The following is a 19,922-nucleotide window of genomic DNA, read 5'->3' as shown; positions in this document are numbered from 1 at the left end:
ATCAACAAATATCTGTGTCACTATCATTAATTATGTCATCCACAGCTGACAGTACAGCTGCTGTTTATTAGCATCACCACAAGCAGAAGGACATCCGTTTGACCAGATGGAGGCAAGTCAACATCAGTCCCAGCATTGACACATATCACCAGTGAACATTAACCCCCCCCCCCCCCCCCCACCACCACCTCTGTCTCCCACCTCTCCTGCTCCTGTCTGTGTTACCTTATCTCCTTTGTAGATAGTGGTAATAGATGAGCCTACTAGCGGCTCGTTGCCGGGCACGCCTCGAGGTCCGGGTGGCCCTGTGTTGCCCTGGTGATTCAGAGGAGAACACTTGTCAGTCAGTCGTTATCAGCCAATCAGACCGGAGGATGAGGAGGTTGGGATGTTGAGAGGCGGGGGGGGTAACGATAAAAAGAGCGAGATGTGGAGCGAGAAAGAGAGAGGGGGAATAAGGAGGATGAAGCAAGAGGGATGTGGGAGAAATAGGAAACAAATGAAAGAAAAAAGAGTGTTAGGAGATGTGATAAAAGACAGGGAGGAAAAGAGGAAGATGAGAGAATGAGGTGTAGGGGATGAGATAGTAGAGGGTGGAATATCAGAAGAAAGAGAGAAACAGAGAGAAACAGAGAGAGAGCTCTGGGCTACATGATCTTTCTTCCTAAGGGAAATAAAGGGAAATAAAGCCACACAGGAAGTTGGAGGAAGTGATTCCAGCACCAATCACAGACCACGACATGCCCGCCCACCCACATGACAGTTTAGAGATTATATGGTTTGAAATATATAATGCAGTGCATTTTACTGGGGGAATATTATACAATATAGTAGGAATATTATTAGTTGGTAATGTTATAGATATGCTACATGTAAGTGTCTGTTTTGACCAATTAAAGGTAGTCTCATTACAGACAATACATAGGTCAAATTATGGGGGTGATGGAAAGTACTAGAATAATCTCTGAGCTGCCATCCAACAGTAAGGAAACATGTTGTTTTTGTAATGGTACATGACAACTGTACTCCATCCAATAACATTTTAGATCTCGATCATTTTTAAATCAGATTTGATACGACATCAGATTCAGAATAAGAAACAAGAACTATAGCTTGTTAACAATAAAATTGTGGAGTGGTTGAAAGACAAGTTTTAATGACTCCAACCTAAGTGTATGTAAACGTCCAACTTCAACTGTATTATATAACACATGATAGTGATACCATTCCATTTATTCCATTCTAGGCATCCTCCTATATCTCCACCCACCAACCTCCACTGATACTGGTGAAATTTTGAGGTAGACGTGTCAGTGGGAAAACTAGAGAGAAGAGGGGGATGAGGGAGGAGTTTAGGAGAGATGGAACGAGGGGTGGAGGGAGGGTGGGGGGGTAGAGGTCCTGTTTCATTGGAGAAAGGTGGGGAGAGATGGAAGGGGGTTAAATAGAGGTGAAGAGGATGTGTCAAACCATCACCAAGATAGATGACGTGCACACAGAGGTCAGACAGACAACCACAATCATGCACTTCAACCACACACACACACATACATACACACACACACACACACACACAGACACACACACACACACACACACACACACACACACACACACACACACACACACACACACACACACACACACACACACACACACACACACACACACACACACACACACACACACACACACACACACGCACACACGCACACACACACACAAAAAACCACAGCTAGAAAACCATAAGCCTGCTGTCTTTAGTTTGATTTGGAGTGAGGAGAGGTTACTGATACAGAGGGGTGAAAGGTTACTGATACAGAGGTGTGAAAGGTTACTGATACAGAAGGGTGAAAGGTTACTGATACAGAGGGGTGAAAGGTTACTGATAAAGAGGGGTGAAAGGTTACTGATACAGAGGTGTGAAAGGTTACTGATACAGAAGGGTGAAAGGTTACTGATACAGAGGGGTGAAAGGTTACTGATACAGAGGGGTGAAAGGTTACTGATACAGAGGGGTGAAAGGTTACTGATACAGAGGGGTGAAAGGTTACTGATACAGAGGGGCGAAAGGTTACTGATACAGAGGGGTGAAAGGTTACTGATACAGAGGGGTGAATTATGACTGTATCCCAAATGGTAACCTCTTCCCAGGGCCCATAGGGCTTTAGTCAAAAGTGGTGCACTATACAGGGTATCATATGGGAAGCAACTGATGTCATATTTCTAAAGTCTAAATTTAGCTACACGTTTCCATTCTGAGGTGTGTTTATGGTTAAGTGGAATGAGTGAATAGGAAGCTAAAATGTCATAAACTGATATAATAAATAAATGACTGTATCAATCGATGTGATCAGTGATAAGAAGGGTTACGTAGGGTGGTGACAGGTACTCCTAGTTGTGTGTTGTAACGGTGCGTACAATCTATCAGAAATGCCCTCAACAATTAACAGGTAAACTAATTAAACTAGGTAGAATAGGGGGGGCTTGTGTTATTTTGTAACGATGAGTACCTTAGCTCCTGGCTCCCCCCGGAAGCCGAGGCTGGGGCTCCCCTGGAAAACAAGAGCGGGTATTTGGAAAACATGGGCCTACATGGGGCAGGCATTATAACGGTATGTAACGGTATGTAACGGTATGAAGTCTACAATCTCAATGGAAGTCTACTGAAACCAAAGTTTCTAATAGGGACTAAATACATATCATGTATCTCAATAAAGCTAGACTCAAAGGAAAGAAAGAAATACATTTAACATTTTTACATGTTAGTCATTTAGCAGACGCTTACAGTCAGTGCATTACATCTTCAGATAGCTAGGTGGGACAACCACATATTACAGTCAGTGCATTCATCTTCAGATAGCTAGGTGGGACAACCACATATTACAGTCAGTGCATTCATCTTCAGATAGCTAGGTGGGACAACCACATATTACAGTCAGTGCATTCATCTTCAGATAGCTAGGTGGGACAACCACATATTACAGTCAGTACATTCATCTTCAGATAGCTAGGTGGGACAACCACATATTACAGTCAGTACATTCATCTTCAGATAGCTAGGTGGGACAACCACATATTACAGTCAGTACATTCATCTTCAGATAGCTAGGTGGGACAACCACATATCACAGCCAGTACATTCATCTTCAGATAGCTAGGTGGGACAACCACATATTACAGTCAGTACATTCATCTTCAGATAGCTAGGTGGGACAACCACATATTACAGTCAGTGCATTCATCTTCAGATAGCTAGGTGGGACAACCACATATTACAGTCAGTGCATTCATCTTCAGATAGCTAGGTGGGACAACCACATATTACAGTCAGTACATTCATCTTCAGATAGCTAGGTGGGACAACCACATATTACAGTCAGTGCATTCATCTTCAGATAGCTAGGTGGGACAACCACATATTACAGTCAGTACATTCATCTTCAGATAGCTAGGTGGGACAACCACATATTACAGTCAGTACATTCATCTTCAGATAGCTAGGTGGGACAACCACATATTACAGTCAGTACATTCATCTTCAGATAGCTAGGTGGGACAACCACATATTACAGTCAGTACATTCATCTTCAGATAGCTAGGTGGGACAACCACATATTACAGTCAGTACATTCATCTTCAGATAGCTAGGTGGGACAACCACATATTACAGTCAGTGCATTACATCTTCAGATAGCTAGGTGGGACAACCACATATTACAGTCAGTACATTCATCTTCAGATAGCTAGGTGGGACAACCACATATTACAGTCAGTACATTCATCTTCAGATAGCTAGGTGGGACAACCACATATTACAGTCAGTACATTCATCTTCAGATAGCTAGGTGGGACAACCACATATTACAGTCAGTACATTCATCTTCAGATAGCTAGGTGGGACAACCACATATTACAGTCAGTACATTCATCTTCAGATAGCTAGGTGGGACAACCACATATTACAGTCAGTACATTCATCTTCAGATAGCTAGGTGGGACAACCACATATTACAGTCTGTACATTCATCTTCAGATAGCTAGGTGGGACAACCACATATTACAGTCAGTGCATTACATCTTCAGATAGCTAGGTGGGACAACCACATATTACAGTCAGTACATTCATCTTCAGATAGCTAGGTGGGACAACCACATATTACAGTCAGTACATTCATCTTCAGATAGCTAGGTGGGACAACCACATATCACAGGCATAGAAAGTACATTTTACCTCAATAACGTAGCTGTCAGTAGAGTCAGAGCTAGAAGGGGGGGGGGGGGGGGGGTCAAGTGAGGTGAAGACCTGTTGCACCCTCTACAACCACTGGGATTAATATTATTTGACCCTGCTGGTCATCTATGAACATTTGAACATCTTGGCCATGTTCTGTTATAATCTCCACCAGGCAGAAGAGGACTGTGAATTACTTAGAAATCATACAATGTGATTTTCTGGATTTTTGTTTTAGATTCCGTCTCGAACAGTTGAAGAATAAAAAATACAGACCTCTACATGCTTTGTAAGTAGGAAAACCTGCAAAATCGGCAGTGTATCAAATACTTGTTCTCCCCACTGTATATATATGTATTTATCATAATTAGTCATTTAGGTCAACATTGGATCATTCAGTGAACTTCTGGAGAGAGTTTGCTGCACTGAAAGTAAAGGGGCTGAATAATTTTGCACGCCCAATTTTTCAGTTTTTGATTTGTTAAAAAAGTTTGAAATATCCAATAAATGTCGTTCCACTTCATGATTGTGTCCCACTTGTTGTTGATTCTTCACAAAAAAATACAGTTTTATATCTTTATGTTTGAAGCCTGAAATGTGGCAAAAGGTCGCAAAGTTCAAGGGGGCCGAATACTTTCGCAAGGCACTGTATATATATATATTTTTTTTTGGGGGGGGGGGGGGGGGGTCGAGGTGAGGAGGAGGATTGTTGTAGATACTGTTTGAAGAGAAAGGGATTCAGATGTTTTCGGAAGATGGGCAGAAATAAAGAGTTGGGCCTTTTACAACTGAATGAAACCTAATCACCAACGTTGTTAAGAGCAGACTGCATACTACTACATACAGAGCCTTGTTTAGAGCAGACTGCATACTACTACATACAGAGCCTTGTTTAGAGCAGACTGCATACTACTACATACAGAGCCTTGTTTAGAGCAGACTGCATACTACTACATACAGAGCCTTGTTTAGAGCAGACTGCATACTACTACATACAGAGCCTTGTTTAGAGCAGACTGCATACTACTACATACAGAGCCTTGTTTAGAGCAGACTGCATACTACTACATACAGAGCCTTGTTTAGAGCAGACTGCATACTACTACATACAGAGCCTTCGGAAAGTAGTCAGACCCCTTGACTTTTTACACATTTGGTTAATTAAGTTACAGTCTTATTTTTCCTCAAAACCTTCCAGAAGGACAATCCTCTCTGCAGCACTCCACCAATCAGACCTTTATGGTGGAGTGGCCAGACGGGAGCCACTCCTCAGTAAAAGGCATATGACAGCTCGCTTGGAGTTTGCCAAAAGACACCTAAAGGACTCTCAGACCATGAGAAACAAAATTATTTGGTCTGATGAAACCAAGATTGAACTCTTTGACCTGAATGCCAAGCGTAATGTCTGGACGAATCCTGGAACCATCCCTACGGTGAAGCATGGTGGTGGCAGCATCATGCTGTTGGGATGTTTTTCAGCGGCAGGGACTGGGAGACTAGTCAGAATCGAGGCAAAGATGAACATAGCAACGTACAGAGAGATCCTTGATGAAAACCTGCTCCAGAAGGACAATGACCTCAGCACACAGCTAAGACAAAGCAGGAGTGGCTTCGGGACAACTCTCTGAATGTCCTTGAGTGGCCCAGTCAGAGCCCAGACATAAACCCGATCAAACCTGAAAATAGCTGTGCAGCAATGCTCCCCATCCAACCTGACAGAGCTTATGAGGATCTGCAGAGAAGAATGGGAGAAACTCCCTAAAAACAGGTGTACCCAAGGAGACTTGAGGCTGTAATCGCTGCCAAAGGTGCTTCAACAAAGTACTGAGTAAACGGTCTGAATACTTATGTAAATGTGATATTTCAGTTTTGTTTTTATAAATTAGCAACAATTTCTAAAACACTTTTTTTTGCTTTGTCATTATGGGGTGTGTAGATAAATCAGATTATTATTAAAACATTTTTAAAAATAATTGTAATGTAATAAAATGTGGAAAAAGTCAAGGGGTCTGAATACTTTCCGAAGGCACTTTGCTTTTCATTAGTCACTACCTCTACAACTATTTGTGGGTGTGTCAGCTAATGCTTTTACTATACAATAATCCTAGAATTAGCCATATAATAAGCAATCTACATTAATTAACAACAAAAGCAACATTACGCAAACGGCTTCCAGTACTTCAGAGCACACACTGCCCCCTATCTGTTTGGTGATGTTATTGCACTGACGTCAGAGGTCAGCTGTCTAGTGTTGTCCAGTACTCTCAGGTCAGAGGTCAAGTGTCTAGTGTTGTCCAGTACTTACTACAGGACCAGGGGGACCGGGGGGACCTGGATTACCCTGGAGAAGAACACAACACAAATACAGGAAGTCAGTCAGTCATGAATCAACAGACAATAAAGACAAGTATGTTCCCCCAAGTCACTAGCTTTAGTCATATTAATTCATGTCTAGATTAAACATGACAAGTCACTAGCTTTAGTCATATTAATTAATGTCTAGATTAAACATGACAAGTCACTAGCTTCAGTCATATTAATTCATGTCTAGATTAAACATGACCAACATTTGGTGTAATGTGATGGTTGTCATGACACTGCTTGGGATAAAGTAGCTTCTGTAGAATAGACAGGTCTGTCTGTCTGAGTGTGTGTGTGTGTGTCTGAGTGTGTGTGTGTGTGTGTGTGGTTCTGTGTGTGGTTCTGTGTGTGTGCGTCTATGTGTGTGTGTTTGTGTGTTTGTATCTGTCTGTGTGTATGTGTGTGTGTATCTGTCTATGTGTGTGTGTGTGGTTCTGTGTGTGGTTCTGTGTGTGTGTGTGTGTGTGTGTGTCTATGTGTGTGTGTGTGTGTGGTTCTCTGTGTGTGTGTGGTTCTGTGTGTGTATCTGTCTATGTGTGTGTGTGTAGTTCTGTGTGTGTGTGTGGGGGGGGGGGGTTCTGTGTGTGTATCTGTCTATGTGTGTGTGTGTGTAGTTCTGTGTGTGTGTGTGTGTGTATCTGTCTATGTGTGTGTGTATCTGTCTATGTGTGTGTTTGTGTGTGTGTGTGTGTGTATGTGTGGTTCTGTGTGTGTATCTGTCTATGTTTGTGTGTGTGTGGTTCTGTGTGTGTATCTGTCTATGTGTGTGTTTGTGTGTGTGTGTGTGTGTGTGTGTGTGTTTGTGGTTCTGTGTGTGTATCTGTCTATGTGTGTGTTTGTGTGTGTATCTGTCTATGTGTGTGTTTGTGTGTGGTTCTGTGTGTGTATCTGTCTATGTGTGTGTTTGTGTGTGGTTCTATGTGTGTATCTGTCTATGTGTGTGTTTGTGTGTGGTTCTGTGTGTGTATCTGTCTATGTGTGTGTGTGTGGTTCTGTGTGTATATCTGTCTATGTGTGTGTTTGTGTGTGGTTCTGTGTGCGTATCTGTCTATGTGTGTGTTTGTGTGTGGTTCTATGTGTGTATCTGTCTATGTGTGTGTTTGTGTGTGCACATACAAGGATTCCATCAGGACCACTGGGGCCGATGTCACCAGGCCTTCCATTAGGGCCTCTAGGACCCTGAGAAGAGAAACAGAACGCATAGAGACGGGTCAGGAACACAGAACACATAGAACCGGGTCAGGAACACAGAACACATAGAACCGGGTCAGGAACACAGAACACATAGAATGCGGTCAGGAACACAGAACACATAGAACTGGGTCAGGAACACACCAAGTTATCAATTACACCACATATACATCATGAAATATAGTATGTTGATGTCTAGGAATTAGTTGCCTTACAGGTACACCGTCCAGTCCAGGTAAACCAGGAGATCCCTGTCAGGAGACAAGACCAACTGTGAGTTAAACAACTGGCATTACTTCATTATAAACATACATGTAGATGTAGGGGAGTGAGGGAGGAGACGAGGGAGGCAGGGAGGGTGTTTCAGGTCGACCTCAATGGATGGCACAGGACGATGTCATAGCAACAACATTATCCTCTAAACAATCTCCAGGATAGGACAACAGGAAAGGAGAGGGAGAGGCATGGAAGTCAAACTTTTCCTTATAACATTCTTCTGTTTGTGTGTGTGTGTGTGTGTGTGTGTGTATGTGTGTGTGTGTGTGTGTGTGTGTGTGTGTGTGTGTGTGTGTGTGTATACGTTACCTCTCTGGTTCCAACATATACAGGTTCTCCCTTCTGCCCTTTAGGACCCGTAGGCCCCTGAGAGAGACAGAGAGTGAGATTGGTGTGACACAGGGAAGGAACTCAGGTGGTATGCTAATTTGGTATAGTGCACACCTAACTCACTCTATTAAATTAATCAAAACAGGAACATTTTCAATTTGGCTAGAAATGTAAAAGGAAATTATCTCAAAAGAGAAAAATATCCTCCTGTGTACTACCTACGGTATACACCCCCCACTAGAATCCCCATACTTTAATGAAGACAGCTTCTCCATCCTGGAGGAGGAAATCAATAATTTCCAGGCCCAGGGACATGTACTAGTCTGTGGCGACCTAAATTCCAGAACTGGACAAGAACCTGACAGCCTCAGCACACAGGGGGACAAACACCTACCTGGAGGTGACAGCATTCACTCCCCCATATGCCCCCTTAGACACAACTACGACAGCATAACCAACAAAAACGATTCACAACTCCTGCAGGTCACACTGGGTATTGTCATGACGTTGGTCTGTGGGTAACGTTTATGACGCCCCCATAAATACCTTTCTCCCTTCCCTCTCTCTTGACTCTACAGAGGGACTCTTGAATAGCCTTTGTTAAACAGAGATTCTGGGAACATCAGAAGGTGGGGGGAAATGAACTATATTCTGGTAATCCGACCAGTTGAACATATGCGGTGGTACTTAATGAATATGATGTCAGTTCGGTTGTCATCTGAGACATTCTCATCAATGATATGATGACATAAAGGGTACAGTGGAAAGTCTACACACTACACATTATACATGGAATTGTTATGCAATTTAAATGTTTGAATATAAAATTATCGGTGAAAATATTAAATGTAATTTTAGCTTCCAAATGAGAAATTTGGGTTTTCATCAGGTTAGGGCTCTGCTCAATCAGTGGACCGCCCCTCTGAAGAGACACGGGTTATAAAACTATGAAAACACACCATTCTCCCTCCACTATATAAGCCCTTGACAAAAATGTAACCTCCTGTGCCGAGGACGTGAGGACGACGGTCCATATGTTGAAAGGACTAACATGTCAACTACAGAACTAAGCCAACCTCAGCGTGAGGTTTGGTTGTGAATGCTATAAACTTTGAACTCTTACTCACTAAAGAAGTGAGACATCCTAGCCGATGAGTTAGCAACAGCAGCTGCAAACATGGGCTAGGAAAGAGTATCCCATCTACCACACAACGACAACACTACAACGTATCCCGTTCACCACCAGAGACAAAGGACTCGGTTTGGCAGCACGGCCTTCCATCTAGCACCAACCTACTGAAGCGCAGATCAGAGTAAATATTTATTGCATTTTCCTTTTCCAAATGGGCGGTAATTTAGAATGCATAAGATCCTGTATTTACGATAGCACAGCTTCCCCCCTTTTTTCCTCAGTCTTCCCGCTCTTTCACTCAAACCCAGCCTGTTCCGTCCGCTAGGGACGTTTTCCTTTATGACATCATTTGTAATCAAGGTATGGTTCATTCTGTGTATATGTAATTCTGTGTGATTAGTTAGGTATTTAATAAATAATTAAACCCAATTTTGTATTGCTGATTCAACTTGTTAGCCAGGGTTCGTGAAGATAACCAATCATTTACAACTTTCAGATGAGACTGAAATAAGGTGACGATTAATATTGACTGCTATTGATGTAAAATATTACTTGGTCTTTAAGAGTTTATTCGGAATATTATTTTGTGGTGCCCCGACTTTCTAGTTAATTACATTTACATGATTAGCTCAATCAGGTAATATTAATTACAGAGAAATTATTTTATAGAATAGAATAGCATATCACTTAATCTGGCATAGCCAAAGACACGACAGTATGTACATAGTCAATGGTAAGCTTCGAGGGGACTCCTATGGTAGGTACACCTATAGCTCATCTCTTGGCAGTAGTACTGTAGACTACTTTATCACTGACCTCAACCCAGAGTCTCTCAGAGCGTTCACAGTCAGTCCACTGACACCCCTATCAGATCACAGCACAATCCCAGTCTACTTGAACAGAGAAATACTCAATCATGAGGCATCAAAGCCAAAGGAACTGAATAATATTAAGAAATGCTCTAGATGGAAGGAAAGTACTTTCTGGACAAAACATTTCACTGTAATAGTGAAGGTGTAAACTTGGCAGTGGAAACCCTAAACAGTATTTTAAACCTCTCAGCTTCCCTATCAAATAAAAAAAATTCAAACGCAAAACCTGAGAAAATGAACAACAACGACAAATGGTTTGATGAAGAATGCAAAAACCTCAGAAAGAAATTGAGAAACCTGTCCAATCAAAAACAGAGACCAAGAAAACCTGAGACTACGCCTTCGCTATGGAGAATCACTAAAACAATACAGAAATACACTACGGAAAAAGAAGGAACAGCACGTCAGAAATCAGCTCAATGTAGTTGATGAATCCATAGACTCTAACCACTTCTGGGAAAATTGGAAAACACTAAACAAACAACAACACGAATAATTATCTATCCAAAATGGAGATGTATGGGAAAACCACTTCTCCAATCTTTTGGGCTCTATAACAAAGAACAAACATACATTTATTATTATTATTATTAAAAACTACCAGAACCCACTGGATTCTCCAATTACATGAAATGAACTGCTGAACAAAATGTAAACCCTCCAACCCAAAAAGGCCTGTGGTGTTGATAATATCCTAAATGAAATGATCAAATATACAAATTACAATTGGCAATACTAAAACTCTTTAGCATCCTCCTTAGCTCTGGCATCTTCCCCAATATTTTGAACCACAGAGTGATCACCCCAATCCACAAAAGTGGAGAAAAATTTGACTCCAATAACTACCGTGGGATATGCCTCAACAGCAACCCTGATAAAATGCTATGCATTATAATTAACAGCAGACTATAATATTTCCTCAGTGAGAACAATGTACTGAGCAACTGTCAAATATATATTTTTACCAAATTAACAGATTGTCATTCGTAAATACATATTAAGTAGGGTAGTCCCAGGATTCAAACCCACTATCCTGGTGTCGCAAGTTCAATGCTCTACAGAGGACCCTCCCGGTTAAAGGAAGCGGGTTAGTTTCAGTTATTGTAAATAGAAACTCGACAGTATAAAGCATTAACGTCACAAAGAGGTTTATTTCCAACATGACAGCAGATACAACATAGCCGGTTCAAGCTGAGTCCATCTGCACCCTTTCAAAGGAACCTGAGTACCTGGGCCAACAACCAACGAGGAACCTGAATACCTGGGCCAACAACCAACGAGGAACCTGAATACCTGGGCCAACAACCAACGAGGAACCTGAATACCTGGGCCAACAACCAATGAGGACCTGCCAATAAAACTATGCGCATCCAATCAGATACATATTTCCAATGTCACACACTGAGCACGTGCGTACCCTTTTCTCCAGGTGTGCCTAATAACATGCTGCTTATCTCTCGAACACTACACCCTACATCTACAATGATGATAATAGTAGATAATAGACCGTGTAGAGGTTACTCACAGGGAGTCCTGAAGCTCCAGGTATTCCTCCATCTACAGCTCTGGGACCTGGGTCTCCCTGGGTACCATTACATCCATCAAACCCTGGTAGACCCCTGCCACCGTCCTGACCTGGGTGACCCTGGAGCGAGAGAGAAACAGTTAGGGTGTGTGTGTGTGTGTGTGTGTGTGTGTGTGTGTGTGTGTGTGTGTGTGTGTGTGTGTGTGTGTGTGTGTGTGTGTGAGTGCTACAATACTCACTGGGACTCCGTCGTTTCCTGGGAACCCTGGTACGCCCATGGGCCCCTTGTCTCCTTTCAGCCCAGAGGGGCCCATGCGTCCGAAGTGGCCCTTCTCTCCTTTTTGCCCTAAAGGCCCTTGGTCGCCTGGGAACCCCTCTGGTCCACCGGGTCCTACTGGCCCCAATGCCCCTGGACGCCCCTGGAGAGAGGGAAGAGGAGGAGGCAGACATGGTGACACAATTCTTAGAACGTTATTTCAAAATATTGAGTCTTTAAGCCTTTGAAAGTCAAAGCTGAATGCTTCGGGGAGGAGGAGAGGGAACCCTGACTAACACTTGAACTATGTATAGTAAAATATAGTCCTGGAAAATGAGTGTCACTCATTGGCTGGATGTCCCTTGGGTGGTGGACAATTCTTGATACACACAGGAAACTGTTGAGTGTGAAAAACCCAGCAGCGTTGCAGTTCTTGACACACTCAAACCGGTGCGCCTGGCACTTACTACCATACCCCGTTCAAAGGCACTTAAATCTTTTGTCTTGCCCATTCACCCTCTGAATGGCACACATACACAATCCATGTCTCAATTGCCCCAAGGCTTAAAAATCATTATTTAATCTGTCTCCTCCCCTTCATCTATACTGATTGAAGTGGATTTAATAAGTGACATCAATAAGGGATCATAGCTTTCACCTGGATTCACCTGGTCAATCTGTCATGGAAAGGGCAGGTGTTCTTAATGTTTTGTACACTCAGTGTATATCTCAGCGTCTTTCTCTCCTCATCTTTGAACATATTTATACATTTTACAACCTTATATGAATCTTAGGAAAACATCTGAACATCATCTCTCCAATTCAACGCAGCAGTCTTCAATTACACTCTCTGTTGGATGTGCTGAGGGAGTTGAATTACACTCTCTGTTGGATGTGCTGAGGGAGTTGAATTACACTCTCTGTTGGATGTGCTGAGGGAGTTGAATTACACTCTGTTGGATGTGCTGAGGGAGTTGAATTACACTCTCTGTTGGATGTGCTGAGGGAGTTGAATTACACTCTCTGTTGGATGTGCTGAGGGAGTTGAATTACACTCTCTGTTGGATGTGCTGAGGGAGTTGAATTACACTCTGTTGGATGTGCTGAGGGAGTTGAATTACACTCTCTGTTGGATGTGCTGAGGGAGTTGAATTACACTCTCTGTTGGATGTGCTGAGGGAGTTGAATTACACTCTGTTGGATGTGCTGAGGGAGTTGAATTACACTCTGTTGGATGTGCTGAGGGAGTTGAATTACACTCTGTTGGATGTGCTGAGGGAGTTGAATTACACTCTGTTGGATGTGCTGAGGGAGTTGAATTACACTCTCTGTTGGATGTGCTGAGGGAGTTGAATTACACTCTCTGTTGGATGTGCTGAGGGAGTTGAATTACACTCTCTGTTGGATGTGCTGAGGGAGTTGAATTACACTCTCTGTTGGATGTGCTGAGGGAGTTGAATTACACTCTCTGTTGGATGTGCTGAGGGAGTTGACCAGGAAGGAACATCCTCAGACAGACACATTTCCAGGCGGCCATTTTTCTTTTTTTTTGGGGGGGGGGGGGGGGGGGGGGGGGGGGGGGGGGTGATGGTGTGTCAGAGAAAGAGAGAGAGAGAGAGAGAGAGAGGTATTACAGAGAGTGTGTGTGTGTCTGTGTGTCTGTGTCTGTATGTATGTGGGAAGGGGAGACTATCAGTGAGAAAGAGAGAGAGAGGTATGACAGAGAGTGTGTCTGTGTCTATGTCTGTGTGTATGCGTGAAGGGGAGACTATCAGTGAGAAAGAGAGCCACAGAGTGTATATATGTTATCCTAAACAGGGCTTTTTTGCCAATTAAGGAATTTGTGCAAGAAGGACAACCTTCTCGACTACCAGTGTCACCCAATCTTGCACTAGCCAACCATTACCACATGGCAGCGCCAGAGAGCCGTATCACCTGGCTAGTTATTGGTGATGTCAGTTAATGATGTCTATGTCTCTCTGTGACAGACAAACAGTAATGGATTAGGGGCAGGTTAAACTAACACTGACATGTGACCATTCTAGTCTTAGTTTACACCCGCTCTCTGTTGTGTCCATCTCTCTCTCTCTCTCTCTCTCTCTCTCTCTCTCTAACACTCTCTCGCTCTCCTTCAGAAACTCTCTCTCTCTCTCTCTCTCACTCTCCTTCATGAACTCTCTCTCTCTCTCTCTATTTCTCTCTCTTTCTCTCCAAGTCCTAGGATACACTTTTAGTCTGTTTTAGATAAGAAGTCACCGTAAAGGTGTTTGTTAGACTCTGGCATCTACGGTGACATAATTTAACTCTCTCATTCTTTCCCCATGTCTGAACTGATGTTTAACACTCAGACAGTTAGACAGTTACAGTTGAGGTCGGAAGAATACATACACCTTAGCCAAAGAAATTTAAACTCTGTTTTTCACAATTCCTGACATTTAATCCTAGTAAAAATTCCCTGTCTTAGGTCAGTTAGGATCACTACTTTATTTTAAGAATGTGAAATGTCAGAATAATAGTAGAGAGAATGGTTTATTTCAGCTTTTATTTCTTTCATCACATTCCCAGTGGGTCAGAAGTTGACATACACTCAATTAGTATTTGGTAGCATTGCCTTTAAATTGTTTAACTCGGGTCAAAAGTTTCGGGTAGCCTTCCACAAGCTTCCCACAATAAGTTGGGTGAATTTTGGCCCATTCCTCCTGACAGAGCTGGTGTAACTGAGTCAGGTTTGTAGGCCTCCTTGCTCGCACACACTTTTTCAGTTTTTCTGCCTACCAATTTTCTATGGGATTGAGGTCAGGGCTTTGTGATGGCCACTCCAATACCTTGACTTTGTTGTCCTTAAGCCATTTTGCCACAACTTTGGAAGTATCCTTGGGGTCATTGTCCATTTGGAAGACCAATTTATGACCAAGCTTTAACTTCCTGACTGATGTCTTGAGATGTTGCTTCAATATATCCATATAATTTTCCTCCCTCATGATGCCATCCATTTTGTGAAGTGCACCTGTCCCTCCTGCTGCAAAGCACCTCCACAACATGTTGCTGCCACCCCCATGCTTCACGGCTGGGTTGGGGATCTTCGGCTTGCAAGCCTCCCCCTTTTTCCTCCAAACATAATGATGGTCATTATGGCTAAACAGTTCTATTTTTGTTTCATCAGACCAGAGGACATTTCTCTGAAAAGTACGATCTTTGTCCCCATGTGCAGTTGCAAACCGTAATCTGGCTTTTTTATGGCGGTTTTGAAGCAGTGGCTTCTTCCTTGCTGAGCGGCCTTTCAGGTTATGTCGATATAGGACTCGTTTTACTGTGGATATAGATACTTTTGTACCCGTTTCCTCCAGTAACGTCTAAGAGTTGTGTTGTTGTTTTAGGGCTGCAGGCAGCGATTAGAGTTTTGGGCCGGTAACTGAATGGTCGCTGGCTCAAATACCCAAGCCGACAAGGTGAAAAATCTGTCGATGTGCCCTTGAGCAAGGCATTTAACCCTCATTTACTCCAGGGGAGTCATACTACTATGGCTGACCCTGTAAAACAGCACATTTCACTACACCTATCACTACACCTATCACTACACCTATCACTACACCTACACCTATCTGATGTATCTGACAATAAAACACGTTTATTTCTATCCAACTCATTATTTCCAACTCAAGTCATTGGTCAAGATTTGTGTGGTTTTTAACATAAAAGGTTTTTGTTGTATTGTATGTGAAAAAAGCCAATATAAATAAATGTTAAAAAAATAAAAAATATATTTAAAAAATGTATAAAATGCAATAAAGTGAAATGGTGAAGGGGAACCCTGGACCTATGGTGTTTGTGTTGTTGATGTACCTCGTTAAAGAAATTAACCAATGACATAATTGCCTTTTATCCAGGTGGGTCTCGTTCATTAAAAAACAGTTTTATTTCCATGTATCCTAATGACGATGCCACTGTATTCCGATGCTAATTTAGCTGTCTGAATGGGTTGGGTTTAATCCAATAGAATGAGAACAATAGGACACTTATTTATGCATCACAAATGGTACTCTATTCCCTATATAGTGCACTATTTTTGACCAGGGCTCCTATGGGGCGGGTCAAAAGTAGTGCACTATATACAATAGGGAATATGGTGATATTTGGGATCCTAAAGGGACTGTTGAAATTAAATCCAAACAACTAACGTAACACAACTAACAAGATTTTGAGTAATTACTGTTAAAATAACACCTCAATTTATCCTTGTAGTCCTTTTAGACTATAAAATAACTTACAGATGAAAAGTTGACGTCATGTGGACGACCTTAAAAAATGTTTTTTGGGGAGGCCTAGTCATAGCAGAGTGTCTCTCTGTTATCTAACTTTACTTTACATCTCTTCACTTTGAAACCTTTGAGGTGTGCAGGCGGACAGGGGAATAGGGGTGAGAGAGGAGGGAGATGGGAGGGATAGGGGAGAGAGAGAGGAGGGAGATGGGAGGGAGAGAGAGAGGGGAGGGAGATGGGAGGGAGAGAGAGAGGGGAGTGATAGGGGAGAGAGAGAGAGGGGAGGGAGATGGTAGGGAGAGAGAGAGGGGAGGGATAGGGGAGAGAGAGAGGAGGGAGGGAGATGGGAGGGATAGGGGAGAGAGAGAGGAGGGAGATGGGAGGGAGAGAGAGAGGGAGGGATAGGTAAGTGGGAGGGCTAGGAGAGAGAGAGAGAAGGGAGAAGGGAGGGATAGGGGAGAGAGGAGGGATGGAGATGGGAGGGATAGGGGAGAGAGAGAGGAGGGAGAAGGGAGGGATAGGGGAGAGAGAGAGGAGGGAGGGATAGGGGAGAGAGAGGAGGGAGATGGGAGGGAGAGAGAGAGGGGAGGGATAGGTGAGAGAGAGGGGGAGGGCTAGGGGAGAGAGAGAGAGAGAGGAGGGAGATGGGAGGGATAGGGGATAGAAAGAGAGAGAGGATGGAGAAGAGAGGAGAGAGGGAAGAGACGTGAGATGTGTGTCACATTTCTCTCTCTCCCTCTTGTGTGTGTGTGTGTGGGGGGGGGGGGGGGGGGGGACGGCCCAGTCCAGCTGTGTTTAGGTTGCCATGAGATTCCTGTACTCCACTGGTGTTTGTCGAATCAACTCCCAGGTGTGTACGTGTGTGTGTGTGCGTATGTGTGTAGGCCCATAGCGTGGGACTCCCCCACTGCCCTGGTTCTCTTCAGTCTTCTCTCTCCTCAACATACTGCTCCCCCTTACACCTAGGATGTGTTCCACTGTCCTGGTTCTCCTCAGTCTCCTCAACACACTGCTCCTCCTTACACCTAGGATGTGTTCCACTACCCTGGTTCTCCTCTCTCCTCAACACACTGCTCCTCCTTACACCTAGGATGTGTTCCACTACCCTGGTTCTCCTCTCTCCTCAACACACTGCTCCTCCTTACACCTAGGATGTGTTCCACTGCCCTGGTTCTCCTCTCTCCTAAACATACTGCTCCTCCTTACACCTAGGATGTGTTCCACTACCCTGGTTCTCCTCAGTCTCCTCAACACACTGCTCCTCCTTACACCTAGGATGTGTTCCACTACCCTGGTTCTCCTCAGTCTCCTCAACACACTGCTCCCCCTTACACCTAGGATGTGTTCCACTGCCCTGGTTCTCCTCTCTCCTCAACACACTGCTCCTCCTTACACCTAGGATGTGTTCCACTACCCTGGTTCTCCTCAGTCTCCTCAACACACTGCTCCCCCTTACACCTAGGATGTGTTCCACTACCCTGGTTCTCCTCAGTCTCCTCAACACACTGCTCCCCCTTACACCTAGGATGTGTTCCACTACCCTGGTTCTCCTCTCTCCTCAACACACTGCTCCCCCTTACACCTAGGATGTGTTCCACTACCCTGGTTCTCCTCAGTCTCCTCAACACACTGCTCCTCCTTACACCTAGGATGTGTTCCACTACCCTGGTTCTCCTCTCTCCTCAACACACTGCTCCTCCTTACACCTGGGATGTGTTCCACTACCCTGGTTCTCCTCTCTCCTCAACACACTGCTCCTCCTTACACCTAGGATGTGTTCCACTACCCTGGTTCTCCTCAGTCTCCTCAACACACTGCTCCTCCTTACACCTGGGATGTGTTCCACTACCCTGGTTCTCCTCTCTCCTCAACACACTGCTCCTCCTTACACCTAGGATGTGTTCCACTGCCCTGGTTCTCCTCAGTCTCCTCAACACACTGCTCCTCCTTACACCTAGGATGTGTTCCACTGCCCTGGTTCTCCTCTCTCCTCAACACACTGCTCCTCCTTACACCTAGGATGTGTTCCACTACCCTGGTTCTCCTCTCTCCTCAACACACTGCTCCTCCTTACACCTGGGATGTGTTCCACTGCCCTGGTTCTCCTCTCTCCTCAACACACTGCTCCTCCTTACACCTAGGATGTGTTCCACTGCCCTGGTTCTCCTCTCTCCTCAACACACTGCTCCTCCTTACACCTAGGATGTGTTCCACTGCCCTGGTTCTCCTCTCTCCTCAACACACTGCTCCTCCTTACACCTAGGATGTGTTCCACTGCCCTGGTTCTCCTCTCTCCTCAACACACTGCTCCTCCTTACACCTAGGATGTGTTCCACTACCCTGGTTCTCCTCTCTCCTCAACACACTGCTCCTCCTTACACCTAGGATGTGTTCCACTACCCTGGTTCTCCTCTCTCCTCAACACACTGCTCCTCCTTACACCTAGGATGTGTTCCACTACCCTGGTTCTCCTCTCTCCTCAACACACTGCTCCTCCTTACACCTAGGATGTGTTCCACTGCCCTGGTTCTCCTCAGTCTCCTCAACACACTGCTCCTCTTTACACCTAGGATGTGTTCCACTGCCCTGGTTCTCCTCAGTCTCCTCAACACACTGCTCCTCCTTACACCTAGGATGTGTTCCACTGCCCTGGTTCTCCTCTCTCCTCAACACACTGCTCCTCCTTACACCTAGGATGTGTTCCACTGCCCTGGTTCTCCTCTCTCCTCAACACACTGCTCCTCCTTACACCTAGGATGTGTTCCACTGCCCTGGTTCTCCTCTCTCCTCAACACACTGCTCCTCCTTACACCTAGGATGTGTTCCACTGCCCTGGTTCTCCTCTCTCCTCAACACACTGCTCCTCCTTACACCTAGGATGTGTTCCACTACCCTGGTTCTCCTCTCTCCTCAACACACTGCTCCTCCTTACACCTAGGATGTGTTCCACTACCCTGGTTCTCCTCTCTCCTCAACACACTGCTCCTCCTTACACCTAGGATGTGTTCCACTGCCCTGGTTCTCCTCTCTCCTCAACACACTGCTCCTCCTTACACCTAGGATGTGTTCCACTACCCTGGTTCTCCTCTCTCCTCAACACACTGCTCCCCCTTACACCTAGGATGTGTTCCACTGCCCTGGTTCTCCTCAGTCTCCTCAACACACTGCTCCTCTTTACACCTAGGATGTGTTCCACTACCCTGGTTCTCCTCTCTCCTCAACACACTGCTCCCCCTTACACCTAGGATGTGTTCCACTACCCTGGTTCTCCTCTCTCCTCAACACACTGCTCCCCCTTACACCTAGGATGTGTTCCACTACCCTGGTTCTCCTCTCTCCTCAACACACTGCTCCTCCTTACACCTAGGATGTGTTCCACTGCCCTGGTTCTCCTCAGTCTCCTCAACATACTGCTCCTCCTTACACCTAGGATGTGTTCCACTGCCCTGGTTCTCCTCTCTCCTCAACACACTGCTCCTCCTTACA

General features: G+C 44.5%; 1 protein-coding gene across 1 annotated transcript in view; it reads right to left on the bottom strand.

Annotated features, from left to right (window-relative positions):
• Window positions 1–19,922, bottom strand: part of LOC139415895 (collagen alpha-6(IV) chain-like) — a 222,048-nt gene that overhangs the window by 50,289 nt on the left and 151,837 nt on the right. Inside the window, exons 5-12 of the mRNA XM_071164043.1 lie at window positions 12,161–12,340; window positions 11,922–12,041; window positions 8,372–8,428; window positions 8,002–8,037; window positions 7,712–7,774; window positions 6,540–6,575; window positions 2,514–2,555; window positions 226–315 (exon numbers count right to left, since the gene is read on the bottom strand). Of these exons, the coding sequence (XP_071020144.1) occupies window positions 226–315; window positions 2,514–2,555; window positions 6,540–6,575; window positions 7,712–7,774; window positions 8,002–8,037; window positions 8,372–8,428; window positions 11,922–12,041; window positions 12,161–12,340 (624 nt within the window). The remainder of the gene's footprint in view (window positions 1–225; window positions 316–2,513; window positions 2,556–6,539; window positions 6,576–7,711; window positions 7,775–8,001; window positions 8,038–8,371; window positions 8,429–11,921; window positions 12,042–12,160; window positions 12,341–19,922) is intronic.

The sequence above is a fragment of the Oncorhynchus clarkii genome, chromosome 9 (genome assembly GCF_045791955.1).
Source record: "Oncorhynchus clarkii lewisi isolate Uvic-CL-2024 chromosome 9, UVic_Ocla_1.0, whole genome shotgun sequence".
Lineage (NCBI taxonomy): Eukaryota > Metazoa > Chordata > Actinopteri > Salmoniformes > Salmonidae > Oncorhynchus > Oncorhynchus clarkii.
This window is presented reverse-complemented; position numbering and strand designations above follow the sequence as displayed.